We start from the raw sequence: 26,690 nt of genomic DNA on the forward strand, positions 1-26,690 counted from the left end.
GCCACATTAAAACAACAATGTGAACTGTCAAACAAAAAAAAAAAACGGATCTGGGGAGAATAATCTGAGCTGAGCATTAAGGCTTGCAGTCTGAACGTAGCCTTAGTTATAGAGAGAAAGGCAGTTTGATTTGATAGGCCAGTGCAGATTGTTGAGTGTAGATTTTCAGTGGCTTTATCCAACTGGGCTTTTTAATTATGCCCTCTACTGCAGTATGAGGTCATGACTGGTGATCCACTGTTTTCCAAAAACCCTAATTCTGATGATCTTTAAGAACATTGGGACACAAAAACCCTCCATTATATCAACATTAGGCAAGTCTAGATCAAGTTTTTTGGCACTGGGTATCTGTCAATACTCGGTCTGATCCGATACTTATATTTACCTAAATGTTTACTTGAACCGGTGGCGTGCAACCAAATTAGTTGGGGGACAAGATTGAAAAAGCAATGGTGAAAATCAAGCAGCAGGGACTGAGAAAACCCTTTTTCAGTCTGTAGTATGGGTCAAAATGTTATCACGATAAAAGCATTTCATATCATTTGATATCGATAATTATCACGATATGTGTCAAATCGTTATTTCTTTCAAGTTTAAAGGATGATTTTTGCTCCTGAGTCAAAATTGAAGAAACCAGATGGTTAATTATGTGGTTCAACTTTTCTTTATGGTCAGAATGTGACAAACACTTGATGCCAAACAGTGGATCTGAGGTAGAACATTCAAAACTATTATGATAAAATCTTTTTCAAAAAATATGATTAGTAAATCTTTTTTCAGTCCCTTTTCCTCAACAAAATAAATATTTTTATAGAAAAATTCAAGGCTAAGCGGTCCGTGATTCAAAAGTAAATCATTTTACCAAATATTTATTGACAATATACTGAACATGTATTATATTGAGGAAGATTATATTGCAATAATTATCATTGTTGTTTTATTGCCCAGCCCTAGAGTCAAGATCCAAAAATAGTATCATTCATTAAATGTCTTTCACAAAGTCGCAAACCCAAGCCGAGATGACCCTGATAACGTCACTATGATCACTAAACTCTGAAAAGCTCCTCTGAGCCACAGAAGACATTATGTAACTGTTTTCATAGAAAAGTACTCCTCACGACATAAACTGAACTTTCACATGCAAAAGTGCACCTGCATCCTGACGAAAACTGAAGTGAAAGTGTGTGATATAAAAGAAAAAAGGCAACAGCTCAGCTGAAAGACATGAAAAGGCAACAATTCAATGGTCCAATTTTCTGCCGTGTCAGTGGGGAAAAACAAAGAAGAACTCATTCTGCACGCAAAACCAGAGGCAAAATCCTCAGAGCACATTTCAAAAAGTATGAACAGTAACAGCCTGAACATGTGGATCTCAATTCGCTAAAGACCCGCGTTGCCTTCACAGAGTCTGCGTGTTGCCCGCCTGCCCGGTGTGCTTTGAATAAACTCAGGCTTCTTAGAGACGGCTGAATCGACTCCACAGCAACAAATGCACCAGCTCAGAACTACACCCGTCAACTGCTGGGATTTAGTGTAAGTCTTTAGCCTCATTTCACCTTGACCTTGTAGGTAGGGTGTAGCCGTGGTGCACGAGGGGTAAGGAAGAGATACAGGCGCATAAAGAAGCAGCCGAGGAAAAGGAGGCAAACGGAAAGTAAGAGGGAGGCAGAGAGGGGCTGTAAGAGCCAGGGAGAGGGAGGGGGAGCGAGTTAAGTGCTCTCAGGGGAGTAGACTGTGGTTAAGGATTATTAAATGGGATCAATAACTAACAAGGCCTCTGTGCACGCACACACACACGCTACCTCCTTCTCTCTCCAGCCCTTCTGCTCTATCCTCCCTTTCTCAGTCTCCAGCCTTCCCTTCTCTCCCAACACTTCACAGGTACTCTGCAGGTCTCAGCTTTTCTGGGGAATGTCTTCCCATTCACACCAGTTAGATATCACCAGTTTATAAAGACTGGGGCCAGTCGAGTGTGGGCTGTGAAAATGGTGGGGGGTGCAAATGGCTCCGATGTTTTGTAAAAAGCAACGATTAGAATTAGCAATTGGAGAGATCTTGGAGAGAAATTAGAAGAGAGTGAGAGTGGATATTATCAATGATCGGTGGGCATTACACACCAGCGGTGTCAACTCTCCAGAAAAGCAGTAATTTTATTACATTTGCTATCTAAACTGGCACATTCCTGCTACATTACCTTCACTACTTCGTCAGTCTGGCGCAGCTGTAATGTACCGCTCCACACTTTATAGTGATGCATGTCACACATGATGCCATGTGTCATTTTTTAATCCAAACAAGTTAATCATCATTTGAAAAAACAACCTCATCACCACACCATTTGGTTGACTTTCTGGAGCTCTCATATCTCATAATCTTCAATCATTAGCATATTGCCCAACTGACATGGAAAATTAGAAATAGATTTAAACATCTGCTCTTAAACCAACATGGACAAGAAGAAAAATATGGAAGTTCAAACATTTATTCCAATGATATTGCCATGACAACAGGTTTTCTTTGAACTTTGAACCTCATGCACACACACACAATCAGCAATTTAACTTTTTCATAAAGACAGATGAAAGAAACCCTTGATGAGAGAGTGCAGTCGACAGAGGCTAGTCCAGAAGTGATGTCTGGGCTTCGGCTCTCTACTCATCGATTGTGTGGAATCTGATAAAAGACTTTAATTAGAATTCAACTTTAGTTCTTCCCATGGACAACAGGTGAGGTATTCATCAATTATTATAAACTGCCTCATATCTTTCATGGATGACACAAAGTGCCTGCCAACCCATTTCAAATAAAAAAAAGCCCAATATCTAAACCTTTCCGTGCCCAAATCCTCCCTTTCTCTCCTCGGTCTGTTGCTCTTCATACATGTGTTTCTCCCTCCAATCCCAGCAGATTTTAATTCAGACTGGACATGTTGTTGAAGGCTTGGCCTGTACTGCCACCATTGTTACCCCCTCCTCAAAAAAAAAAGAGAAACAAGAGAGGGGCGAAAGTGACTGGAATCTCTGCAGTGGAGAGATAGGGGGTGAATAACAAAAGGAAGGAACACGGCTGTGCGGATGGATGGATGAATGATAGACGAGGACAGGAGGGAGAAAGGGAAGCCAAGAATGCTGCTGTGGGGTGATAGTGCCAAGAGAGGGGGGGGGGGGGGTTGCAGAGAAAATGAAGGAGTGTGGATGAGGGGAGAAGGGATGCTGGACTTGTTGCCTTACAATGGCTACAGTCTAGAGAAGGAGGAGCAGAAAGCCTGAGAATGAGGAGAAATGGTGTAAAAATGGAGTTTGTCAGTGTGTCGTAACACACTTTTCTGCCAAAAAGAGAAAGAACGTGAAGAGCTAAAAAAAACTTTCATTTTTACTTTGCCTCTCCAGAATAAGGAAGTGAAAAGAGAAATGTGACTGTGCTCACTAATAAATCAGATATTGTTTCGTTCAGGAATAGTTTGTCTATTTGGGAAATGCACTTATTCACTTTCTTTTGTCGAGAGTTAAATGAGAAAACCAATAACAATCCCTTTCCATTTGTTAAATATGCAGGTACAGCCAGCAGACAATTAGCTTAGCTTATCATGAAGATTGGGAGCAGGAGTCCTGGAGCCTTGTCGTCACCGTGAGGTTGCAAGACAACCAGCGGAGACTCCAGGACGTCACTAGCCCCGGCCAAGAAATAGTTCCAGCATGCAACTCACCGTAAAATCATAGCTTGTTGTTTACACAACACACAAAGATATAACATGTTACAGTTTTTCTGAGTTGTTTAAACACTATAAGCAGGCTTTTGAACTAAACTTTCAAAACCATAGCTCGATTTTTCAAAAAGTACACCTATTTCTCTAAACTCTACACACAAATCCCTTCATTTATCATTGCCTACACCATGTGGTCACTGAGAAAACAACATTCAATATTGTTCACTCGATCAGCACAGGTTCAATTAGCCCACAGCTATGGCTCTGGCCTATGGCTCTTTGTGTGGAAACACAAAGAGTCATAACTGATAACACACCAATCAGAAGCTTCAATAGAAAGATAAAATGGACCAGAGTCAGTTCATTCAGTTTTGGAACAATGGATCCAAAGAGATGTAAAGGAAGAGGTAGAGGACACCTGAGGAGGAGGAGAAAAAGAAGAAGAAGGAAGGAAGGAAGGAAGGAAGGAAGGAAGGAAGGAAGAGGAAGAGGAGGAGGGGGAGGAGGAGGAAGAGGAGGAGGATCTCTGGCCTGTCCCAGACCAAAATCAACAAAATTTAAACATGTCAGCTAAATCAGGCTGGCAAAACGATCTGATTCTGAAATGCTCCTTGTGGGATAAGCAGCCTAAAGTTGACGGAACAAAACGGGGTCACATAGAGCTGTGAAGAAGGTAGCAGAAGCACAAAAATGACAAATTAGTAACAAGTCAATAACGTGGGGCAGGCTGCACGCTCCGCTGCTGAAATGCTTCTGAGACACTCCACTGGACTTTGACGCCGAGCTATGGACGCATCAAAACCTTGGCGCAGCCGTAAAGTGCCGGAGTCAGTGGATTCTTGGCGTAAGACTATGTTGTAGTGTGTGTGTTTTATGAGGGCTTGTGTGTGATGGTTTATATTAAATGGTTTTGAGTGGAGAGGTTTTTTTTTACCTGAAAACAGGATATTTGGGGAATTGGGTGAGAAGTTATGGATCTGTGTTTAGAGTTTCTAGAAAAAGTGGCATCATTTCAAGAAATGTGTTTAAGCAATCAAGTAAAACTGTAATTGGTGAGCTTGAGAGGTGATAATAGGTGGAATTTCCCTGCAGAGTCAGGCTGGCTATTTCCACATGTTTCACACAGCTGCTGGAGAGCTGCTGTACAGTACCTTTATTGTTAAGGTAAAGGCATGAGAATTAAATGACTGATCCCCTCATTTAACTCTCGCCAAGAAAGTGTATGTCCCAAAATGTCAAACTATTCACGTAACTGGTTAGGAGGCCTCAGTTGTTTAACCAATCAGTTAGTAGCCAGTATGAAAAGAGTAGCCGTGTGATTCACTATTCATATGCTATGTGCTACTGCAAACCTGGGTCACAGGGATTTTTAGAGGGTTTAGGGGTAGAAACTATGGCCAAGAGCATTTAACCCCTTTTCAGATGGTAAAGCACGTAAAAGGTCTCAAAAATGTCAGTGTTCTGCAGACAGGAAGAGACTAGGGGTAGATGTTGAATGAGTAAAAAAAAGTGAACAACAGTATGTGACTGAAAGGTAACCACAGGGAGGGAAGTGGAGGACAAAATATAAACTAGGAAACAGAGGAATGAAAATAGACAGTGTGTGGGTGACAGCAGAAATACAGAATGTTTTTTTGGAGGGTGGCGAGAAAGAAAAAGAAAAGTGCTGTGACGAAAGACGTAACTTTTCTGGAAAAAGTGAGAGGAACGGCAGTAAATGGGAGGGGGTTGGTGTGGGGCAACAGAAGTGAGATGAGAGACAGAGGCACTTCAGGGGGTGCAAATGGCGCACACATTCACAAGGCTGCATGTCAGAGATAGCGCAACAAAAGGACACCCAGCAGATTCAAATTAATATAATTATCAAGTCAGTTATTAATACAAAAGCCTCTATTGCGCACAGCGGATTAGCCCACAGGTCACTGACGCACAGTACTGTGGAAAACACGTGTGTGTAGCGTGTGTACTCACACATACACACACAAAACCAGTTAGTTAATACTCACGCATGTTCTAAAATAATTTTAAAAAACACTGTGGAGTAACAGAGTGAGTCGTCATGTTTGTTCATTCTGTTGCTTTCAGTGTAGATTTACGTTCTTAATCCACACACACACACACACACACTACCAAAAGAGCTTGATAAAGTAGCGACAGGGCAATCTGTCACGGTTGGCTAGCTGGTCACAGGAGGTTAATAGATTCCCCTCTATCTCACATCCCCTCAGCCTCCATCGCCATCATCAGCGGCCCTCTTACCATAGTGGCATATCAACAGAGATAATCTCAAACCGGACAAAATATGAGGCCGCTCTATTAAGAGTGACCTGGAAACCAGTTGTACCGCTTTTACATCAAAATGAGCTTCATTTTCTTTGCAGTGCTAATAGCTGTGAAGCAGAAAAAGTGCTCACTCGGCTGTAAAAAAAAAAGGAAACAAAAAAACCCACACGCGCAGTACTGTCAGTGCACCTGCAAAATAAATCTCAGGGTTCCCACTGTGGAGCGGAAGGAAATACTTCTGAAACCTTACTTTAATGCGTGATGTGAGGTCAAGTATGTCTCAGCTTTTGTGAAAATATAAATAACTTACCAAAGCCTCACACTGTCAAACCGTGGCCCTTACTTCCATGATTTTCCAGGAATTCCATGACCGGTGAGAACTCCACACACAGGGCATATGGAAGAGTAATAGCTGTTGGGGTATGTCATACTTCATGTTAAAACCAAGTCGGAACTGTTCTGAAGCTGTCAGCCCTGGGTTAAATTACCTCGGCTCCCGTTATAATGAGCACACACTGACAACCCCTTTCTCGCCCGCTCACGCACCTGAGCGAGGGCACCGATGCTGTGAGATCAGCACACACACTGACACAGGTAGGCATTTAGTTATAAAGAGGTACCTGTACCATGCAGTACAATCATTTTCAATGGCCGCTCTCCCACCTCCTTCACTTTTAAACACAATCTTAACTGCTTTGCCTTTTAAAGCTATGATGCAGAACTACAATTTGCAGAGGGTAGCAATTTAGAAGAGCCTTATGCAAAGGTTAGTTTGTCACTCTAAATCTTCCCTTAAAAAGGCAGCATGGCTGGTTGGTGAGAGAGTGTTCCTGCCACCCTTTGGACAACTAAGGCAACTACAGCAGGCACTGAATATTCCTTTTGCTTTTATTATAGAACTATCAGTGGCAACTTGCTTTAAAAGGTTTATTTTTTTCAGCACAGAAAGGCCCAGTTGAGTTTACTCAGCAGTTTCAAACCCACCAGTGAATGATTTGTATATGTGTGTACATCCTTTATAACACACAAACGCTGTTGTGTTCTTGTGTCAATTATATATAATTAAATATGATTACAGCTATGTTTTACTGTGTTATTGTCAATCATTCATTATCTGTTTATACACTAACTGGGATACTTGCTTAAATGATTAAATGTTGTGAAGGACACACAGATACATAATAAAACTTAAAGACATCCTTATGTCAGCCTAACACTTTATTATAGTGTGTTATTAACATTTTATTATGTATGTATACACTGCTTATAAATGCTAAATAAGGTGAGTTGGAGTAAAGGGTTAGGGTTACCCATCTTCCAGTTAAATCACACACAAACATATGAAATACCGCCATCATTAGAGTTACTCTGGAGTCTCGTATCAGGCGTGCGGACTTCCCTGACATGTGGTGTGGTGGCGCCATAACATGACAAATTACTTTAATAGAACCAGACATTTTTTAATCCACAATTATTAGTTTAGCCTGCTTGTTTGCATAATTGAATTGCTCGCGTGTCAGCATGGAGTCAGGGTTTTGGTTTCTCTTCATACGGTTTTCATAAGAAAATCAACACATAATGATTGTATTTATATACAGATATCATTTTCACAAAATGCTTTATTTGACCAGGTATGTGATCTTGTACTTGAATGGATGGCCAGATTTTTTCTCATTTCTAGAATAATTTGCACTTGATAAATGGATGTTACTTAAATTATTGTGCCATGATATTGGTCTTTCTTTAATTTCCTTACAGAAAATTAATGAAGTTTTATGATGCACTTTAGTTATTGTTGATAATATTTTGGGTGGATTCTTGTGAGTTGGGTGTCAATTACTCTCTAGTGTCTTTATCACATGGCAAGATTCACTTACGCAACACAGAAAATTCTGCATAAACGCCTAGCTACCCAATTAAAATAACTGGTTTAAGTTTACAATGAATACATTTTCTTCTCGTTTTCTCACATTAACCAGCATTTTAAAAAAAACTCAAGATGTCCGACATCTGGCCTGAACAGAAACAAGTGCACAATAAAGAAATACCCCGTCAATGTAAATTTTCCTAGTGTTTCCGAGAACTTCTTATACATATTCTGCAGCAAGATAACACTCATATCAGTTCAATTCTGGTCAGCCTCAATAAACCAAACGACCCAGAGCATAAGTCAGGGAATGAAGTCCCAGACAAGAAACCAATAAAGCAGGAATTTACACCCTGTATGAATTTACGTCTTCTGTATTTCAAAATCCCACAACTGTCTGTCTGCTTGCACAGCTCTGAGGAAGTTGATGTTTCACTTTCCAACCCATGTTCCTCTTATCAGCCTTGCCTGTTGCGGTGGCAGCCCGGCTGACAGTGAGTGCCCTGTTTTTTCCTCCTTTTTTTCACATCCTGTTTTCTCATGTGTTTCCTCCCCTCTCCATCTGTGTGTGCTCTCCCTCTCTCCACTCCGGAGCCCGGCTGACAACCCACACCTGTGTCTCATCAACCTCCACCTCCGCCCGCCACACCTGCCAGCTATCAGCCTCATATCTACCAGTATTTCAACCCCGGCTCTCCACTCCATCCCCGCTTGATCGTCGTCGCTCCAGACTTGGTGCCACTGCTACATTCAAGCTTTTTATGATCTTGTTCGCATCTTACTTCTCCGTCTCCTGCCTCCCTGAACTAACCCTGTGTGTCTGTTTCCCCCGCCAGGTCCACTCACCTCTGTCTCCCGTTCGGTCAGCTGGGCTCGCCTACCTGCTTCCCCCCTCGCATCACCTCCACGGCGCTCCCCGGTTCCCCTTCGCTCCTCGCCTGACCGCCAGCCACCACATCCCTTCCAACCTCGGCCTCCTGTCCCCCTCGGCCCTCTCGCCTGAACCTCTCCTGCCCCGCCAGCTCCTCGGTCCTCCGCGCCCACGTCTGCCGGTGTCCATCTCCCCCCTTTCTCCAGCCCCTCAACATCCCTTTTTTCCCCCCTTAATAAATCTCTTTGAAAGCGTTGCGTTTGACTCCGTTCTCTCCAAAACCATAAAACTTTCCATCAACAAGAATATTTTACATTCCCTGTCTACAGTAAGTCATTATGGTATGGGACCAGATTTTTTACAGAAGCCTTGCATGCACATGACACATAAGCGCATGTCACTAAACTCAAGTACCCCCTCCACCTGTCATGTTACAAATGTGTTCATTTGAATTGATTCCAAAGTGGATGTTGTTTAACACTATTAATTTATATGAGTATACTATTATATAAAACATAAAATAATGTTTTCATACAGTTGAACTGTCAATGTTTAGTTTGGTTTGGTCACGTCTGCATTTCTACTACTTACAACACTTGAATTATCAGAAGCTATTTATCAACTGGTTATTTGTAATATATATATATATATTTTTTCCCCCAAATGAGTTTAGCTACTCCACAATCTTTCCATGTGCCCCATGGCAACTGCAGAAGTACCCCGGGTTGGTAATCACCGTTGTATGTGTCCACATGTGTCCCTGATGTGGCCTGATGGGCCGGATTCCACTGCATCCACAAATGTGTTTAGAGCTATGCATGCGTGACCAAGAGACATTGTAATGCCAAGTGTGAATAAGCCACCTCTACACGCACAGGTCATGTGAGGGACCTTTGTGGCCTCCTTGTTGGGTCATGTGAGCAGGGGCCTAGTGCTGACTTGGCCCCAATTCAAAACACTGACACTGCCTTAAGCCTTCATTGAAGACCAAATAGCTGTATGTCTAACAGAAGTCATTCTTTTTACAAGAGAAACTACTTTAGATAGATTCAATAGATGAAATATGCCAACAAAAAATACAAGTAATATGTGTGATTCTAAGGGGAAAGTGTCCTGCCGAGGTAGAGAAAGTGTGTTAAGAAACTCAGTCAAAATCAGTGAGTGTATGTGGTAGGTGGACGCAGGAGGACAGGGAGGGTAAATGACGGCAGTATTGATCTCCAACGCTCTTTTATAGCCCTGTCATGTCAGTTTAGCACCTTGGCAACACTCGCCTTAGAGCTACATCAATACTGAACTGTGGCACTCAGCAAAAGACAGATAGAAAAAGACAGATAGAGAGAGGGAGGACAACAAAAGCAGGAAGAAGTAAATACCAAGTGCATCGTCAGACCTTACCACTCTAACCTTAAGAATGAAGCGAGGACACAGACACCAAAGTTATCCATGTGACTATGTGAGGAAGTTATGGAAGACTGTGGACAGCTAATAAGTGGACAAATGAATGCATCGTTGCTTATCAGAAAGTAGTTTAAAAACTGAAACAGGCTGTACAAAATCTGGTCAGTCTTTTTACTACTGATACAGCTAGCTTCCCTACATCATTAAATATACTGTATGCTACAGTGTTAACATGCTATAGTGGATCTACTCCCTAAAGTGTTGTCAAAAATGAGCTTGAATGGAGGCACACTTGCACATAGTAGATGTGTTACCATTATTTTGCTTTCATTCCTGCATGCTGTAATTGTTCAGACTGATTAACTGACAACTGGTGTGGGATAAAAGTCACTTGGAATAGATGATTTTGAAATCATCCACCTCTGATGCCCCAACTCTGTTTGGTGAAGCAGAAAATGAACCATGTTTGCATTATCTGATAGCCACTAAGTATTGGATTTCATCTGCTTTATCTATTACTACAGCACCGCACTTGTACTCTTATCAACGGGAAGGTTTAATTACCTTGTTTGGATCTGTGTGGATTAATGTTCAATTACAGGTCTCACTGCTTTTTGTTTGTTTGCAGCTGTAAATGGTATAACTGAATGTTACAGTAAGTAGTATAAAACCTAGACACACCAAAGATGGGAACATGAAAAGTAAAAAGCATAAAGCAATGTTTTTCGTAAAGTTCATCAAGTTTAACCTCGTCTTTATTTACCACTACATCAAAGAGTACAAGTATAAAATACCCCAATGACATCGCCTAAGTGTGACTGAGTGCGAGCGTGCATGTGTTACTGACCGGTCACAGGAGCAGGCAACCAGGACACAGAGCAGATTGTAGATGATAAAGGTGAAGATGACGGCTGTGATGGTGCCACGGGGGATGGAGTAGCTTGGATTCTTCAGTTCACCTAGTAAATAGACAAGTTTACAATGTGTTCATACCAGAGGCCGTATTTAAAGATGGACGATGCGTCTCCACTTCCTCCCACTGTACAAAAATGAAGGCAAAACATCCCTGATACAGGTGCTGCCATCTTGTGCTGGGGCAGTCATTTGGAGCCAGAGTGATCAGGGTTGGAGCCGTGGCAGACTCCACCGTGAGCAGGGCCTCAGCTGTCAATCATGACGTGAAACCCCCTTTTTATAGCATCAAATAACTAATTAAACCAAACTTCTCAGAAAAAGACCTGACCTATACTATCCCTACTGCAGCCAGACCCCATGGGGCGATCAAGAGGTTTTGGCTTCACTTTTGGGAAGCTACTATGTCATCCATCTTTATAAATATTCTATGGTTCATACACAGGTAATTAGCTCACCCATACACACACACACACAACCTGCCCTCACCCACCTGACATGTTGGAACCAGCCATGATACCGGTGCAGCCATTAAACATAACAGCAAAAACGGTGGCAAAGGTCATTGTAGTGCCTGTTGTGTAATCCACAGTGTAGTCAGCTGTGGGAAGAGAAAACAACAGATAAGTCGCTGTTATCAGCATCATCAGTCTTTTAACAGAAAGTTCAATTTGGTTTGTTGGCAGACACACCTGCTTGCCACCAAACTCCATCATGGTTTACAGCACTTGAGAAAACCAATCTCTACACATCTTTCCTGATGTTTATAGAGCAGCATCTACTCAATCACAGGATGTGGGATCTATTTATAAGAAACTAATTTTCTTTGAGGTCTTTATGGATGTGTGTGTATAATGGATACGTATAGTATCTCCCAGACTTCTGATTACCTTTCCCAAACCAGTCTAACATGGATCACACCTAACTTCAACTAACACTTGAGAAATTTCTGCTCTTGTTTTACTAACAATGAATAATAGCATTTTTACCTGGGGCCTTCAAACAAGAACACACCTCTAAAAAGTACCGTCCTTTATTAATTAATGAAGGTAAACAAAGAAAATAACCAACAGTTATATTTGTAAAACAAACAACAGTTTGATGCAATGAAACAAACATCCAAAATTACCCAGAGAAGTAGAATTGCACTGTCACTCCACTCTGGCCCTTTTGCTCCTTAGAATGTAATTAGACATGTTCAGAAATATTAGAGGTTTTAATTTTTAAACACGCGATTACCCTTTTCTCTGAACTGGAAAATATTCACATGCAAAATTGTGATTTGACATGTCTCCACGTGTGTTTGTGCTCCAAGTCACATCTTGGGATTATGCAAAGCTTGAATGTATAATAGCTCTCACGTGTGCCTGAGTGCATGCCCAAGTTACAGCAATTAGCTTAGTGATCATGTGCTTGGATATAAATCCCTGGAAACAGAGTGGAGTGCTTGATTAGTTTTCCACGGACATTAAGATCCGGTAAATATGTTCAACATCTAATTAGAGATCAAGCAAAACTTCTGTCCTTTGTCAACAGTGAAGGAAAAGATTATTTACTTTAAAAAAACAGGGGCAGAAGGGCAAGAGGAAAAAGTACCAGCCACCACTGCAGAGCCTCTGGTTTCATTCTCAGTAGTACGAATTTCAGCTCTGTTAATGGGTGGGAAGCAGGTGAGGGATCATGTCCTTGTTGTTGAATTAGTGACTCCTACTGGCTGGTGTGGATATCTGTCCACAGGGAGTTAGGATCTAAGGGGACACTTTGCTTTCTTGTCTTCAGTGTAAAAACGGCACATTGTGCTTTCATTTATGTGCGGGACTACTTTGTGGTTATTTCCTGCAGTCTTGCCATCACCGTGAGGTTGCCAGGCAACTAGCAGAACCTCCTTGAAGTGACATTTGGCTCTCTTTGGTACATATTGACAGGAGTGGCACCCGGTGTGGTCTTCTGCTGCTGTAGCCCATCTGCTTCATGGTTCAACGTGTTGCGTGTTCCACTTTGAGCTGTAACTGATTAGATCAGCCACAGATGAGTTCAGTTTTTAAAAAGGAATTTAAATAGATTTATAACATATTTATTGCCTATATGTCATCAGGTTGTAACGCCAAAAAATTGAGGCATCCACCAGTTTTCTCAGTTGCCTACAACAACCTGTATGGGTATCAGAGAAACTCAGGAGGATTTTCAACAAACAACATCCCAGTGTTTAACATTCTTTGGATACCAATGACCTAGAGGACTGAAAATCTTCACAGACAAGATTAAAAGTTGTACAACAGTTATTAAATGGTTATTATCAGTCGATCAGTTTGCCCATGGCATGTCTTCGAAAATTGATGATTTGCCTTGAAACAGGAAGTCTATAGGACTTCAGTGTACATGCTCACATCTGCACCAAATTTTTTTGAAGAATCCTGCCCTGAACACATCCACATGCCAACATTCACTCAAAGCCATAGCGCCACCTGCTGGCAACAGGAAATGACACGTTTTACGCTATGATGGACTACTCCTAGCAAGTTGGCCATATCAACTTCAAAACTGTCCCAAAAATTCCTTAACACATCGATGAAGCTATGTTGTAAAACTTGAGTTTGCAGTTAACGGCGTGGCGGTGGCGTGGCGGGGCGGCGTATTTAAATGCTTTGCCATTACTGAGGAAGTTGCTGTAACTTGACTGTACATGCTCAGATCTGTACCAAACTTTACGTGTTTCAGCCCGTGTTTCAGTCCCGCCCTGATCACATCCACATGCCAAAATTCAGTTATAGTCATAGCGTCAAGTGCTCTGTAGCGCCACAAAGGGGACACAGGAAGTGACGTTTAACACTCTCGTGCAGCGTCCGAGGCAAATTCACAGCCGCACCGGCAGAGCTTCAGAATCTGCAACGCAGCCGCCTAACACTTCGCCCGTCCAACGCTGCTTGCAGCTTTAATTACAATTTAGATTATGTTTATTGAATATGTATATTTCTCAAATACCTAATTTAGTGCACATGTTGTGGAAATTATGGGCCACACAAGTAGTTTTAAGAATCGTGTGATTAACCGGCTATTGACTGAACAAGCCCAATCATCAATTATAATAAACTTCATTTTGTAATTCAAACTTGCCCCCACTTTTGAGTTCACATGATTTCTTTGCAAGAACTGACTCAACAAAATATTCTAAAGAACATGGCATACATTCCCACTTTGGGTTTAGACCACAGAAAGAGTAGTGCTGATCACACTCTTCGTTTTGTTGCTTCAAGGGGATTCCTGACGTTTGCAGAAAGCAGTCAGCTCAGCACTAAAACACACAACTTCCCTTATGAATAAGGCAAAGATGTTGACCCCAAGCCAATGGCAGACTTGAAGACTGGACTAACCTAAACGTGTATATCTGACAGACGTTGCTAGTCTGATATTAAGCAATACATTGATCAGTCTGAGCATTAGGTTACATATTAATAATAACTGAATGTGCAGTGTTAGGCTTTAACAAGATTTAGCCCCCTGTTAAGCTCTCACGCTGTACAAAGCAGTTCAACACTCAGAGGCTTTTAACAAGCATTGTGTTGCCTAGCTTTTAACTGGGATTGAAATTGTACTTTGTTAATTCTATTGATTTCTTGTATTGCAACAACCCTTACAACATGATTGTACTACAGTTGGTTTTTAATGACAGATTTGTCTCTTGATCCAATGTGTGAACGGTGCAAAAGGGGGAGGAGTTATACAGTTTGATGGCCACTGATAAAAAAGACCCCCTGTGGCGTTCTGCGGTGCACCTCAGAGGTCTCCAGTGTGGCATGCTGGAATCATATTAGGAGGGTGCAACCTGGCACAACAACCAAGACACAGTACATTATCAGACCGTTCACACTTCTCTTCCCTCGTCTTTTGTCAATTAACTTATTATTTATTGATATACATTTTTTTAAATCTACGTTTGAATTGTGTTGTTGTCAACTGGCAAAATGAACAATAGAAGTAAACATGCCACAATTTAAATAAGGCACTCCAAACATGCTAGGTATGAGCACATCATGAGGGAACAAATTTTGGCCTCATCCACCTTACCCCACAGGTTTCCGAGCAGCGTGTCCAATTTGAAGCCAGTAAAGTTGGCTGTGGTGGGAAACACGGGGCCTGTTCCATTGGCTGTCGGGTTGGATATGGCAGAACTGGGCAGGACGACGGTACGAGGGCGTACTGCAAAGAAGCTGATGAAGATGGTGCCCAGGACAAAAATGACCACCAGGAAGATGAGGAAGGTGGCCTTTGCGTAGATGTGGGCTCCCACCAGGCACACCAGCAGGCACAGCAGGGCGATGGCTGTGGCGTAAAGCAGAGACCACCAGTAGCCCGACGGCAGGACCTGGTAGGACAAAGTGGCCAGAGTCCCGTCTACCAGTGGATGAGATGGTCAAATGGCAGGAGGTTGGATGAGGGAAAAGATAAGGAGGAAGATGTGTTAGTGCTAAGAAATGATTGACAGAATATGTTCAAGAGTACAATATTACACACGAAAATTAATGTAGACTGGTACATTTAAAAAGATTTGAAAGACAAAAACAACTTTTCACAGTAATAAACAATAATGTCTGTACCTAGACATGGGGAGTGTTCTGTTGAAGTCTGACAGCCTTCAACAGAACACTCCCCATTTTTTAAGGTTCATTTGTCCGGGGAACACTGCCTGAGCTTTATGCTGTTTTGTAGAAGCTTCCTGCTTTTTATTCATTCACACCTCAGATCTTACTGAACACGGAAAGCATTTCTTATTTTCACCATGGCCCTGCTATAGAATGTGACTTTTCCCTGATTTTTCATGACTGTCCATAATTATGTAAGTGTCACAATGATATAACACTCCTGGTTTACTAAAGATGTTCTCTAAAAAGAGGGAACTTTGTGGATTCCATTCAATTAACTCATCATATAAACTAAAGAAGAGAACCTGATCAACTAAAGAAGTCCTACAAAAACATTTATTTGTAAAATGAATTTATATTCCCTGATCAGGCAACTTGCTTATTTATTGTTGCTGTAATTTGTATAATTAAGGATCATAATTAGGGATGCACAGAATGTTCGGCCACCAAAATTAATCGGCCAAAAAAAAAAAAGCACTTTCGGTGTTCAGCCTAATAAGTCAAAAAAACCAAATAAATTTCACTGAACAATTACGTTGACATGTCGGCAGTGTGGAACCAATTTAAAGTTTCTGAGAAACAGGCAAAAATGGCCGTTTGTCTGTTCTGCTGAATTGTCTCCTAGCACATCCACTCCATCTGCGGCTGACTTCTTAGAGAAGGCAACACACGGTCTGACCCGCTTTGAGTGTTTCTGTCACTCGTTTGTGAGAAGGCGATTAAGCTAGCCGCACCTAAATTTGGAGTGCACACGTATTCAAGCCTTTATGGTAAATCCACTGAAATGGACCAGTGCGAGCTGACAGGCAGGTTAGTGACTTTATCCTGTCAGTTTCTCTCTTTACAAAGACAAGTGTTGCAGTATGAGAGTCCTACCTGAAGAGAGGCTGTGAAGTCTTCATGTTACGCGATACGAGAACCACATACAACATTGTGTATCAAATTGGGTTGGACTTGATGCATTTAGCACGAGGATACACGTGAGACAACGTCCGGTTTTCAAAACAAGGTCTCTATACAGTATGGAAATAATATTAACTCGATTATATTCACAGAAAGTATAAACACATATTACATGTGTAATTAAAAGTAAACGGACACATGTAATTTACTTTACAGGACGCTCTCGGGTCTCGGACCCACCCACCATAGTCTCTCCAGATCCTGTGGGCAACACTGAGTAAAAAGTACATTTTGACTATTTAATTTATGCAGTGGTTTAAAAAAAAGGCAAAATAAATGGTAAAAAATGTGATTTTACTTGTTCGGTATTCAGTTTTTTGGCAAATTTTTTCATTATATTCAATTTTGGCCAAAAATTTTCATTTCGGTGCATCCCTAATCTTCATAGGTCTGTAATAAACTTGTGAATGGTTGTCTGTCTCTATGGCTACGTTCAGACCGCCAAAATTACCCAAATTCAATTTTGTACATATGTGACTCAGATCTGATCTTTTTATGACAGTGTAAACAGGCCAAGTCACATGGAATCTGATCTTTTCCAGTTCGGAATTGGGCAACTCCCATATGTGGTCCAAATCCAATACAGATCGGATCTTTTTAAATGTGACCTCAGTCTGGACACTCAGGTCGCATTTGATGCGACTTTGACGTCACTGTAGAGCAGCTGTTCTGCTGTACACGGAGCGCGCTGAACAAAAAAGCTCCACAAAAAGCTACGGTTTAACATGCGTCTCTCTTTCTTCTCTACCTCGCAATCATCTGCTCACAAATTCCCTTCCTTATACCTAAAATCCACCGGACCGGGGCTCTCTTCTGAGTTACGTGCATGCTACTTGTCCTAGCGGACACAGTGGGAGAGCGAGGGGAGAATACTGGGGCAGAGCCAGAAAATGTAATGAAACTAACAGAAAGTTGTGAAAACATGTCATAATTCAAAAAATGTGACCCGTGAAGAGGACAAAGAAAAACGTGAGTCTCCCGTGAGCTAACCGGAGCTAACCTCTGTTGCTCCTTGTTTACTTCTGTAGCCTGACAACCTGTTATTCTTCTGCGCATGCGGATGGATGACACATTTCCAACCAAAATGAAAAGGAATGCTGACCTGGCAGCATTTTATTTATTGCATAAATTAAACTCACCTTCAGGGACTCCGAAGGTGGCCACAATGGCTTCAACCAGACCCAGCACAAAGAGAGCGCTGCCGCATACATTTGCCAGGAAGAACATGATGCCGATGCTGCCACCAAACTCTGGACCCAGCGCTCGGCTGATCATGTCTTACTGACGTTAAGGCAAAGCCCACTTGTTTGTTACTATATATATATATATATATATATATATATATATATATATATATATATATACACACTACGAAACAGATGTGACCTTGACATCAGTGACATGAGGGCAATAGTCGTCTCTTTTACAAAGGGTCTGCTTCTAGCTAAGATTAGAAATAGGTTTGGGTTAGTAAAAGAGTTAAAGGAACAGTTTGGCGTTTGGCAAATCCACTTCTTTGCTTTTCGGCTGAGAGTTAGATGAGAAGAGAACACTCTCATGTCTGTCCAATAAATATCTACATCTACAGCAAGGAAACTGTTAGCATAGCTTAAAAGCTTTAAGGACTTCAAACAGGCTCTGTCCAAAGGTACATAACCCACAACCGCAACCTGCAGTTTTTATACTTTGGTTAAAAAATGAGATATAATCCAACAGATAGATAAAAGAGTGGAAACCATCTTCTCACCTAACTCTCAAAATGACGGTGAATGATAGTATAGTATTTCCCAAAATGTCAAACTATTCTATCTAGATTAAGATTATTTGAGAGATACTGACTGAATTAAGACTCACAATTACAATTAGAATTCAGTAATGGACAAGTCTTCCCAAGCACAACAATAGTATGTGTAGATAGATTACTTTCATCCAACTTTATTTCTGGTCCCATGCTACAGTCTACAAAAAAACATATCATCAGATGGGGAAATGAAAACTGCTGAGGTCACAGTATACCAAATTTCTGCAGATGATCCATGTTTAATGAATTACTGTGATATAAATCATTCACAGGAGGTCACGACTGCAACAACTGAATTACAGGGAGACAAAGCTGTATAATATTTGTGTGTCTAAATGATGGAAATGGCCTGTCCTGGCTGATAAGCAGCACTGACTGGGGTCATTTACCAGATTCCTGGCAGCAAAACATACTGCCTTCCATTAAGTAGCAAACTGTGTCCTATAGTGCAGTTAATGACCATATCAGTCCCCGTTCATTGTCACAGACAATGCTACATACACTTCACTAAACACAGTACTAAAATGAGGAAAGTCTGTCTTTGTTTGGTGTGGCAAGGGGCTCTACGTGTGTGCTCCTGATATCTTGACCGATGACGATGCTAAGCTGCGTTTCGACCAAAGGAACTAGACCCCGGGAATAGGAACCTTTGGGGGAACTCACTGCGTTTCCACCGCAGGGACCAGGGTCTAAATTTTGTTTTAGGGTCTTTATTTTGCCCACCAAAGAGTCCCTGCTTGCAGCGAATTTCTGAATGGACGAGTAGAGGCTACTGTCTTTAAAGTGAGCATTAAATGTATTGCTCTGACATAGCAGCTAGCGTGCAGCGGTGTGTTTAGACCTGGTGGAGCTACGCTAAAAACAGGGTCCTGAGTTGTTATTTTAAGTTTTCATCAGTCAGGATATTTTTACACAGAGCCGAAGTCGGTCTCCCCTTCTCCAAAACAAGTGGAACAGCTGATAACAGTAGGTAATAAAGCTTGTTAAAGATCCCGTTCCTCCGACGCTCAGGCGACTCAGACGTGAGTGCTGCCAGCTGATCTGCAGCTCTTGTCAGCTGGAAATGTTTGGAAATAACCTTCCAAACTGTAAGAGTTTTATTTTTGTGTTGCTTTCTCTGTGCTAGAGTTATTTGAAGAACTTGATGGCTTTATCCAATGTGTTATTAAATTTGTAACAAACTCTATCGTGTGGCCCTTCATTATACTCCCACACAAAAAAAAATACAATAGTTTTTACAATAGTCCAATCAAATCTGATGTTCATTTATATATTTTGCTCATGGATAGTGGTTACAAATAATGATGCCTGTGCATCGCTTTGTAAGGCATAGGCCTACACAGGCTTTCGCAGGTCTTTAGACCACGGTGGAAACGCACACAACAGTGGGCTGAAGGAACCTTTTAGTTCCTTGAAAAGAGATCTTGGGACGGGTGCTTTTGGTCAAAACGCTGATAGTACGCTGACTGGTGTGTGTGTGTGTGTGTGTGTGTGTGTGTGTGTGTGTGTGTGTGTGTGTGTGTGTGTGTGTGTGTGTGTGTGTGTGTGTGTATTTGTACTTCCTGCATAGTGAGGACGGGGACAAGTTTTTAACCAACAGAGTGAGGACATTTTTGGCAAGTGAGGATATTTTGGCCGGTCCACACAACTTCAAGGGTGAAGTTAGAATTAGGTTTAGGTTAGGGGGTAAGGATTACAGTCAGCACTGAAAAGGATACAATAGGCTCCCCCGGCATCCAGGGCTCCGTTGGTGGAGATGGCACAGACTGACAGCACGGTCATGCTGATGATGAAGTAGGCCACCAGGAACATGGCAATAGCTTGGTACAATCCGGACTGTCCCACCACAAAACCTAGCCAGACAAAACACAAACACAGTCAGATCTTTCCAGAAAGTCAAAATGAAAGAGACCAACGTACAAAATGACTCATCGCACAACATCCCATCCTCTCTGGTTGTGGTTCCAGTTTCCTCTTTAGGAAGCACTGTAACTTTTTTTTTTTTTTTAAACCATTTTCTGACATTCAGACCAAAATAATCATAAGTCAATCATCAATCAATAAGAAAATAATCAACAATCAAAATAATAGTTAGTTGCAGCCCTATTAACAACAGAAATCATTTTCTCAAAGAAGGGGGGGACATTCTGAGATTTACTTAATTTTGCTCTGATTCTAAGTAAGAATAAGTGCCATGCATAAATGTTAAAAGATTTCAGGCTTGGTCACAACTTTCATATTTAGGAAATGCGTGATAAAAATAAATTGTGATTACAGTTGCTAAAGTGTGAAATGTAAGAATTCTGGGGAGTTTTGGAAGACACTATATAACAAAACATACGACATGAATCATGAAACAAATATGTTATATATATATATATCCTGGCCATGAAACTTGTTATGTTCCGTCTAATTTAGACTGCATTACTTTTAGCTAGGTGGACCTGATAAACTGGTAACTGAGTGTAGCTGATTGGGTTGTAAAATGAAATGCAGTATGTAGTTCCCTTCTGCAACAAAGCAGATAAAAAACACAATAACTCTAAAATGGTAAACAGAAATAAGCTGTATTGCATGGAGCACTGCCGAGGATGAATATGAATTTAAGAATCTCATAGCCTGGACAGCAGATTCTTTAGGGTGAACAGGCTGTGGCAGGGTGGGTACTATCCTTTAGTATCTTTTGGGCTCTGCGCAGGCACCTCACTGATATGTTATGGAAGCATACAAGCATTTGAAACAGTCTAAAAAAAAAAGCGGAGCTAACTCACTGACATCCACTTTTAAATTATCCTCAAAAATCGATGCCACACTTACTTGCTGACCCCTGAACAAGACTATGGTTTTGTTTCCTTGAGATCAAGAAAATTATCCCATTATCTCGGGAAAACAACATTTGTTATTTCGAGATAATAACTCGAGATCTTGAAAAAATAAAAAATAAAATTAACTCTTTTCACGGGAAAACAGAGTAAATAAAATGTCTTAATGTACTGCCGCTTAGGGCTTCCGTACTTTACCCCTCTGCATCTGCAAACACACAAAACTAGTTCAGATGCAAGCAACAGCTGACAAGAATAACTAAATTATCAGATCTCCATAAGGGAAGTCATCCGCATCTCATCAAAGTGTGAGAGAAGAGATCAGTGTCACTTTACACCATGTCAGATGCACATTTTCCACATCATCGCCACTTTCTTCTACTGTCACGTTTGACTGTACTTACATACAATCAATGACTGTGACTAACAGCATATTGCTGCTGTTTTCGTAGTCTGCTTTTATCAGCACCACATGATCAAAAGAATCAGAACCAAAATCAAATGGGAATGGCACGAATGCATGGGGCACAATATTCAACTGATATATGTATGATTCTGTTTTGATTTTTTATACCATAAAAATATAACTTCAAGATTTACTGGGAAATGGCCGGTCACAATAATATGTGTATGAAGACATGACAACAGCACACTTGTCTTCATTGTCATCTATGCTGAGGCTTTAACAGCTGATGAATCTACAATAGTTTCACATCCACAATGAAACCACTGTTAGTTCCTGTGTAGGCTGGCACATTAACAGTGTGAGAGTAGTAGTCTAAAGTCAGGCATACAGCTACTATGTGTGTATGTCTGTGTGTGTGTGTGTGTGTGTGTGTAGACAATGTGTGTCTACTGCACAGCAGCTGACATCTCATGAGACTGGAGGGGGGGGGGGGGGGGGGGGGTACAACAGGGAGAAAAACACACAAGCACAACACTCCTATAACTGCAACAGTGACAAGAGAGAGAGAAAGAGATGAAGTTACATGGGAGAGGGCGGTTTTTGGTGCTTCTCGGTTGTCCTTTGACAGCAGAAATGTGAAACTGTGGATTGCATGACATATGATTACTAGCTTCACACTACATTTTTCACAGGAAACCTTGTACCTTCTAGACGTGGACCAAAATGACTTAGCCTTAAAGTTACACCATAATACTCTAAATGACAACGAGGGATCCTTCCTCTACATGAAGCTGAATTTAGTGCCCCACAACAAGAACTGACAAGTTTCACATTTACATTTTGAGGAAACTGTTGGCACTATTATATTTTGCAGAACTTAATTATTAAAAGCCTGAGTGTCTGAAGCTTAACCCTCCCTGCCAGAGCGGGACCCATCTGACTGGTCAAATTATTACTTAAAACTCCAAAAATAGGTTCAGCATAAAAAAAAAAAAAAACATAGCCCTACATCTTTGCTGTGAGCAAATGTTTGTAAAGATGAGAACAATTGCATAACATTCAAAACTACAGAAAATTCTGATCAAAATTTTTATTCTTACCCAATATATGTAAACAAGGAAGAAAAAGCTCTCCTGCCGACTTGGGGAATTCATCCACCTTACATGCAAAATTGGGTGAGAGGTTGAGGACTTTAACATAAAAAACTAGTAATAAAACCTAGTAAAGATGTGTCTGCTGGTGATATTCTCACCAAACTGAACGGACTGCTAAATATAATGGCATAATACAGATCGATGCAGTCACTTTGAATTTAACTGATGATTTGATCTGGATCAAATCAAATCAGGGCACATCGAAATAAAGCAATGCACATAAAAGTTGCAGACTATTTCTCACACTGCTGCTACAGGGTTGACAGAGGCACAAAAACAGAAACAGTAATGCATTAGGGATGGACAATAAAACAATAACAATAATTATCGTGATATAATTTTTTTCAATAACAATATAACAAATGTTCAATAAATATTCAATAAATGTTTGATTTGATTCACTTGAATCACACACAAATTAGGACTGAATTTTTTATTAAGATATTTATTTTGTTGAGGAAAAAGGACAGAAAAAAAGCTTTTACTTAATTTTACTTGTGCATATTTGTTGAAAAAGATTTTATCATAATTGTTTTGAATGTTCTCCCTCAGATTTGTGAGGTAATCCACTGTTTGGAATCAAATGTTTGTCATGTTCTGACCATAAAGATAAGTTTAAACCACAATTAACCATCAGGTTTGTTCAACTTTCACTGAGGAACAAAATTCAGCCTTTAAACTCTAAAACTTTATATCATCATAACATTTTTGGCCATATCGTCCAGCCCTAGATTGTATGAAACCTGTAGTGACTACCTTAAATCTTAAAAACCCCTCTGTAATTCATCTGCTTCTTAATCTAATCTGATTTATGAACAGGACTGAGTTAATGAGGGAAATTATAAGACACAAAAACTTTTAAAAGATCCGTTTGAATGCCATTAAGCACAACTTTCTTTCAATGAAATCAACGAATAGAATGGGTTAACACTGCTCACTAGTGCCGCCATGGTTATAATATAGAGCAAAGTTACTATTACAGAAACAACTCAAATTTGATGAATGACATGCACACAGAAATCGCCCAGTAGCTCTTAAAATGGCCAAAGCTATGTTTTATACCATGAACCTTTACTGACAAGCAAGGCAACATTAAAATCTCAGAATTTTGAATGGGGTTTGTTTAGAAATCACAACAAAACGGTGTGCAGTGATTAACGCGGACGTCTGTGATCATCAGCACTCACCAATTCTGAGAAACACTACCACGCTGAACATTGACAGCAAGGTAGGGATCACCACACCGAAGAAGATGGAGAGTTTCTGTGGTTGCCGCTGATGGGTGGACCTCTGCCTGGGGCTGCCCGGGTGCTGCTCCGGGGCATGCCCGGCCGAAGCTGACCGCAGCTCGGATTCATTGGCGCTGGCTGAGAGGCGGTAGTTGAGGAGAGGAGTCCGCTCTGTCATTGTGAAAACTGCCCCTGCACAAGCTTCACAGCTTCATGAAGTGCTCTGAATGATTTCCGACAGCTTCGCCGGCTTTCTCACACACGTTAATTAAAGTTCCAATGTTTTGCTCGGAAGTTTAGTGACGCGTCCTGATGGTAACAACTCAGCCATACCTGGCTACATGGCTACATGAGTAGGAAATAAGTGCCTTCGTTATCAATAAAAAAAATAACGTAAAAGAAACCCAGCGTAGTAAACCTATATATTAAAATGAGCAGTCCTTACACGTAACATTAAAAAGAAAGTTAAATGTACACGCAAGCTGCCAATGCCTCGCCTCTGTTACACTGGACTCTTTCCAAGTTACTGAGTATCACGTGACGTACGAACGGTTTGTAGCCTCCGTCTCATGTAGAACTTCCGGTTAAACCTTTCAGTAGAAAAGCTGACAAGCCAGTAAAACGCTTGTAAAAACTACCACAAAACATATTGGAAATAAGTATGGGTGTCATTTACACTGGGGACGCTGGGGACATGTCCCCAACACTTTTTGTAATCGCAGCTGTTGTCTTTTGTCCCCATCACTTTTTGTGAAACATTTGTTGAAAATGTTCTTAAAATAGCTTGCAACAAGAAACGTTAAGCAAAAAATGAAATGCTTTGAGATAAGGTTATGTGCACAATAACAAAACATGCATTGCAATGTAAATATAGAAGAAACAAATGTGCATTGTCCAAAAAAGTAACTTAAGCAAAAAGCTACAAACAGTTTTTTTTACCTGCCACCTGCACTTTGTTTCCCTTTACATAAATAAAGACATATCTACCATATATTGGTGCAGAAATGCAGGAAATTAAATGTTTAATGCTCAAAATTTACTGGGGGAGGACCCTCCAGAACCCCCACTCGTAGCCTATATTTCAGCACTGAATATTTCTTCAAAATATTGAGCCCTTATGTCCCCACCACTCAACACAAAGGAAGCTACCTCAACAACAAACACAAATTCAGTTGGTTTTCTTGCCTTAATGTATATGCACATCCTACTATAACATATCAGACGAATTAATGGTACCATAAAGAGCCACTGACTGGTGTCAAGTCGTGCGGTATAATTCACAATACTTAAATTTGAATCGAAATTTCTGCAACTTCCGTGTTTGTCCTGGCTTTCTGTATCCAGCTTGACAAATCTTTCTATCGGATTTTCCTGCATTTTCTGGGCCGGCTGTTTTATACAGCCTTCCAGCCTGTAGCTTTCGGTCATATGATCAAGTTGGCTGGGCCAATCAGAGCATGGCATTCTTTCGGCCACCTGCTGATAGCTGTGTGTCATCAGACCGCTTCAGACACACATAACTATTTAAAATCTGATACTTAATGTGGATGTGATTTTACCTTAAAATAGAAAATTAAATGTGGGTGCTTTAGAACAATTCAGAATATAAAAAGATAACGGAAGAAAATGTAAGTATATGTGTTAAACTATCATTACATGCATTAATTGCTTTAGTGGAACTAAACTAACTCCTTGAAACTCGCTTTTTGCACAGTGGCATTTTGCATGGGTCAATACGGACCCATATTTATAGAAATTCAACACACTGAGGGGGGAAGACCAAACCAAACATGTTCCTCCTCTTTTTTCACTTCTGTATTCTCAAAGAATCATGCAACACCTATTTGACATTGATGTTGTGAGCTTTTATTTTGAAAGTTATGACTGGTCTGATACTAATGATGAAAGTGATAACGGTGTAATGGCCACCCAAACAGTCTAAAGTCCTCCTCAGTAAAAAAAAATAAAATGCATTAACACACATAACAGAGTCTGCCTATAGCTAAAACTGAACATCTTAAAACCCTACAGTGATTCAGCATATTAATGAAAAAATACTCCAGCATTAATACCTATATAGGCTGGAGTATTATATATATATATATATATATATATATATATATATATATATATATATATATATATATATACACATGTATTTAAAAAAGTTACTGCATACATATCTACAAATCTATAAAAGTAATGCAGACAAATAAACTGCATACATACAGACAGACAGACAGACAGCTTTGGATCAATGTAAAACATGATAAAAATATGCACAGCTTTTTTTGCAACACAGTTCACAGTTAATGTTCTCATCATCAACAGTGAACTCAGAGGACATTTTTCCATTAGGCGTTGTTGAGTGCATAATCACAAAGAGTATCTTTTAACTGTTTTTGTTTCATATATTGACAATCTTATTTTCATTTAAATTATTCTATTCCTACTTTTCCTTCTCTATTTCTTCATTATCAAAGTCTTCTTGCAGGCCAGTGCTTAAAAGTGTACAATTACATTTGCCAGCCTTCCACAGTCTTAATGAGATGAATGAAGAAAAAATTAGATGCCCATTTTCTTTCTTTCTTTGTCTTCATGTGGGAAGAACACTACAGAATCCAACATAGAGCAC

At 40.6% G+C, this 26,690-nt stretch overlaps 1 protein-coding gene across 1 annotated transcript in view; it reads right to left on the reverse strand.

Moving 5' to 3' along the window:
* Positions 1–24,587, reverse strand: part of zgc:153039 (uncharacterized protein LOC767698 homolog) — a 70,151-nt gene extending 45,564 nt beyond the window's left edge. The window contains exons 1-6 of the mRNA XM_038692253.1: positions 24,014–24,587; positions 20,163–20,297; positions 17,783–17,920; positions 15,106–15,432; positions 11,534–11,641; positions 10,976–11,087 (exon numbers count right to left, since the gene is read on the reverse strand). Coding sequence (XP_038548181.1) covers positions 10,976–11,087; positions 11,534–11,641; positions 15,106–15,432; positions 17,783–17,920; positions 20,163–20,297; positions 24,014–24,233 — 1,040 coding nt within the window. The 5' untranslated portion in view covers positions 24,234–24,587. The remainder of the gene's footprint in view (positions 1–10,975; positions 11,088–11,533; positions 11,642–15,105; positions 15,433–17,782; positions 17,921–20,162; positions 20,298–24,013) is intronic.
* Positions 24,588–26,690: the final 2,103 nt, after the last annotated feature.

This window comes from Micropterus salmoides, unplaced genomic scaffold (assembly GCF_014851395.1).
Source record: "Micropterus salmoides isolate LMB-PRFRI ecotype aquatic unplaced genomic scaffold, ASM1485139v1 Ms_hic_scaffold_3, whole genome shotgun sequence".
Taxonomy (NCBI): Eukaryota; Metazoa; Chordata; class Actinopteri; order Centrarchiformes; family Centrarchidae; genus Micropterus; species Micropterus salmoides.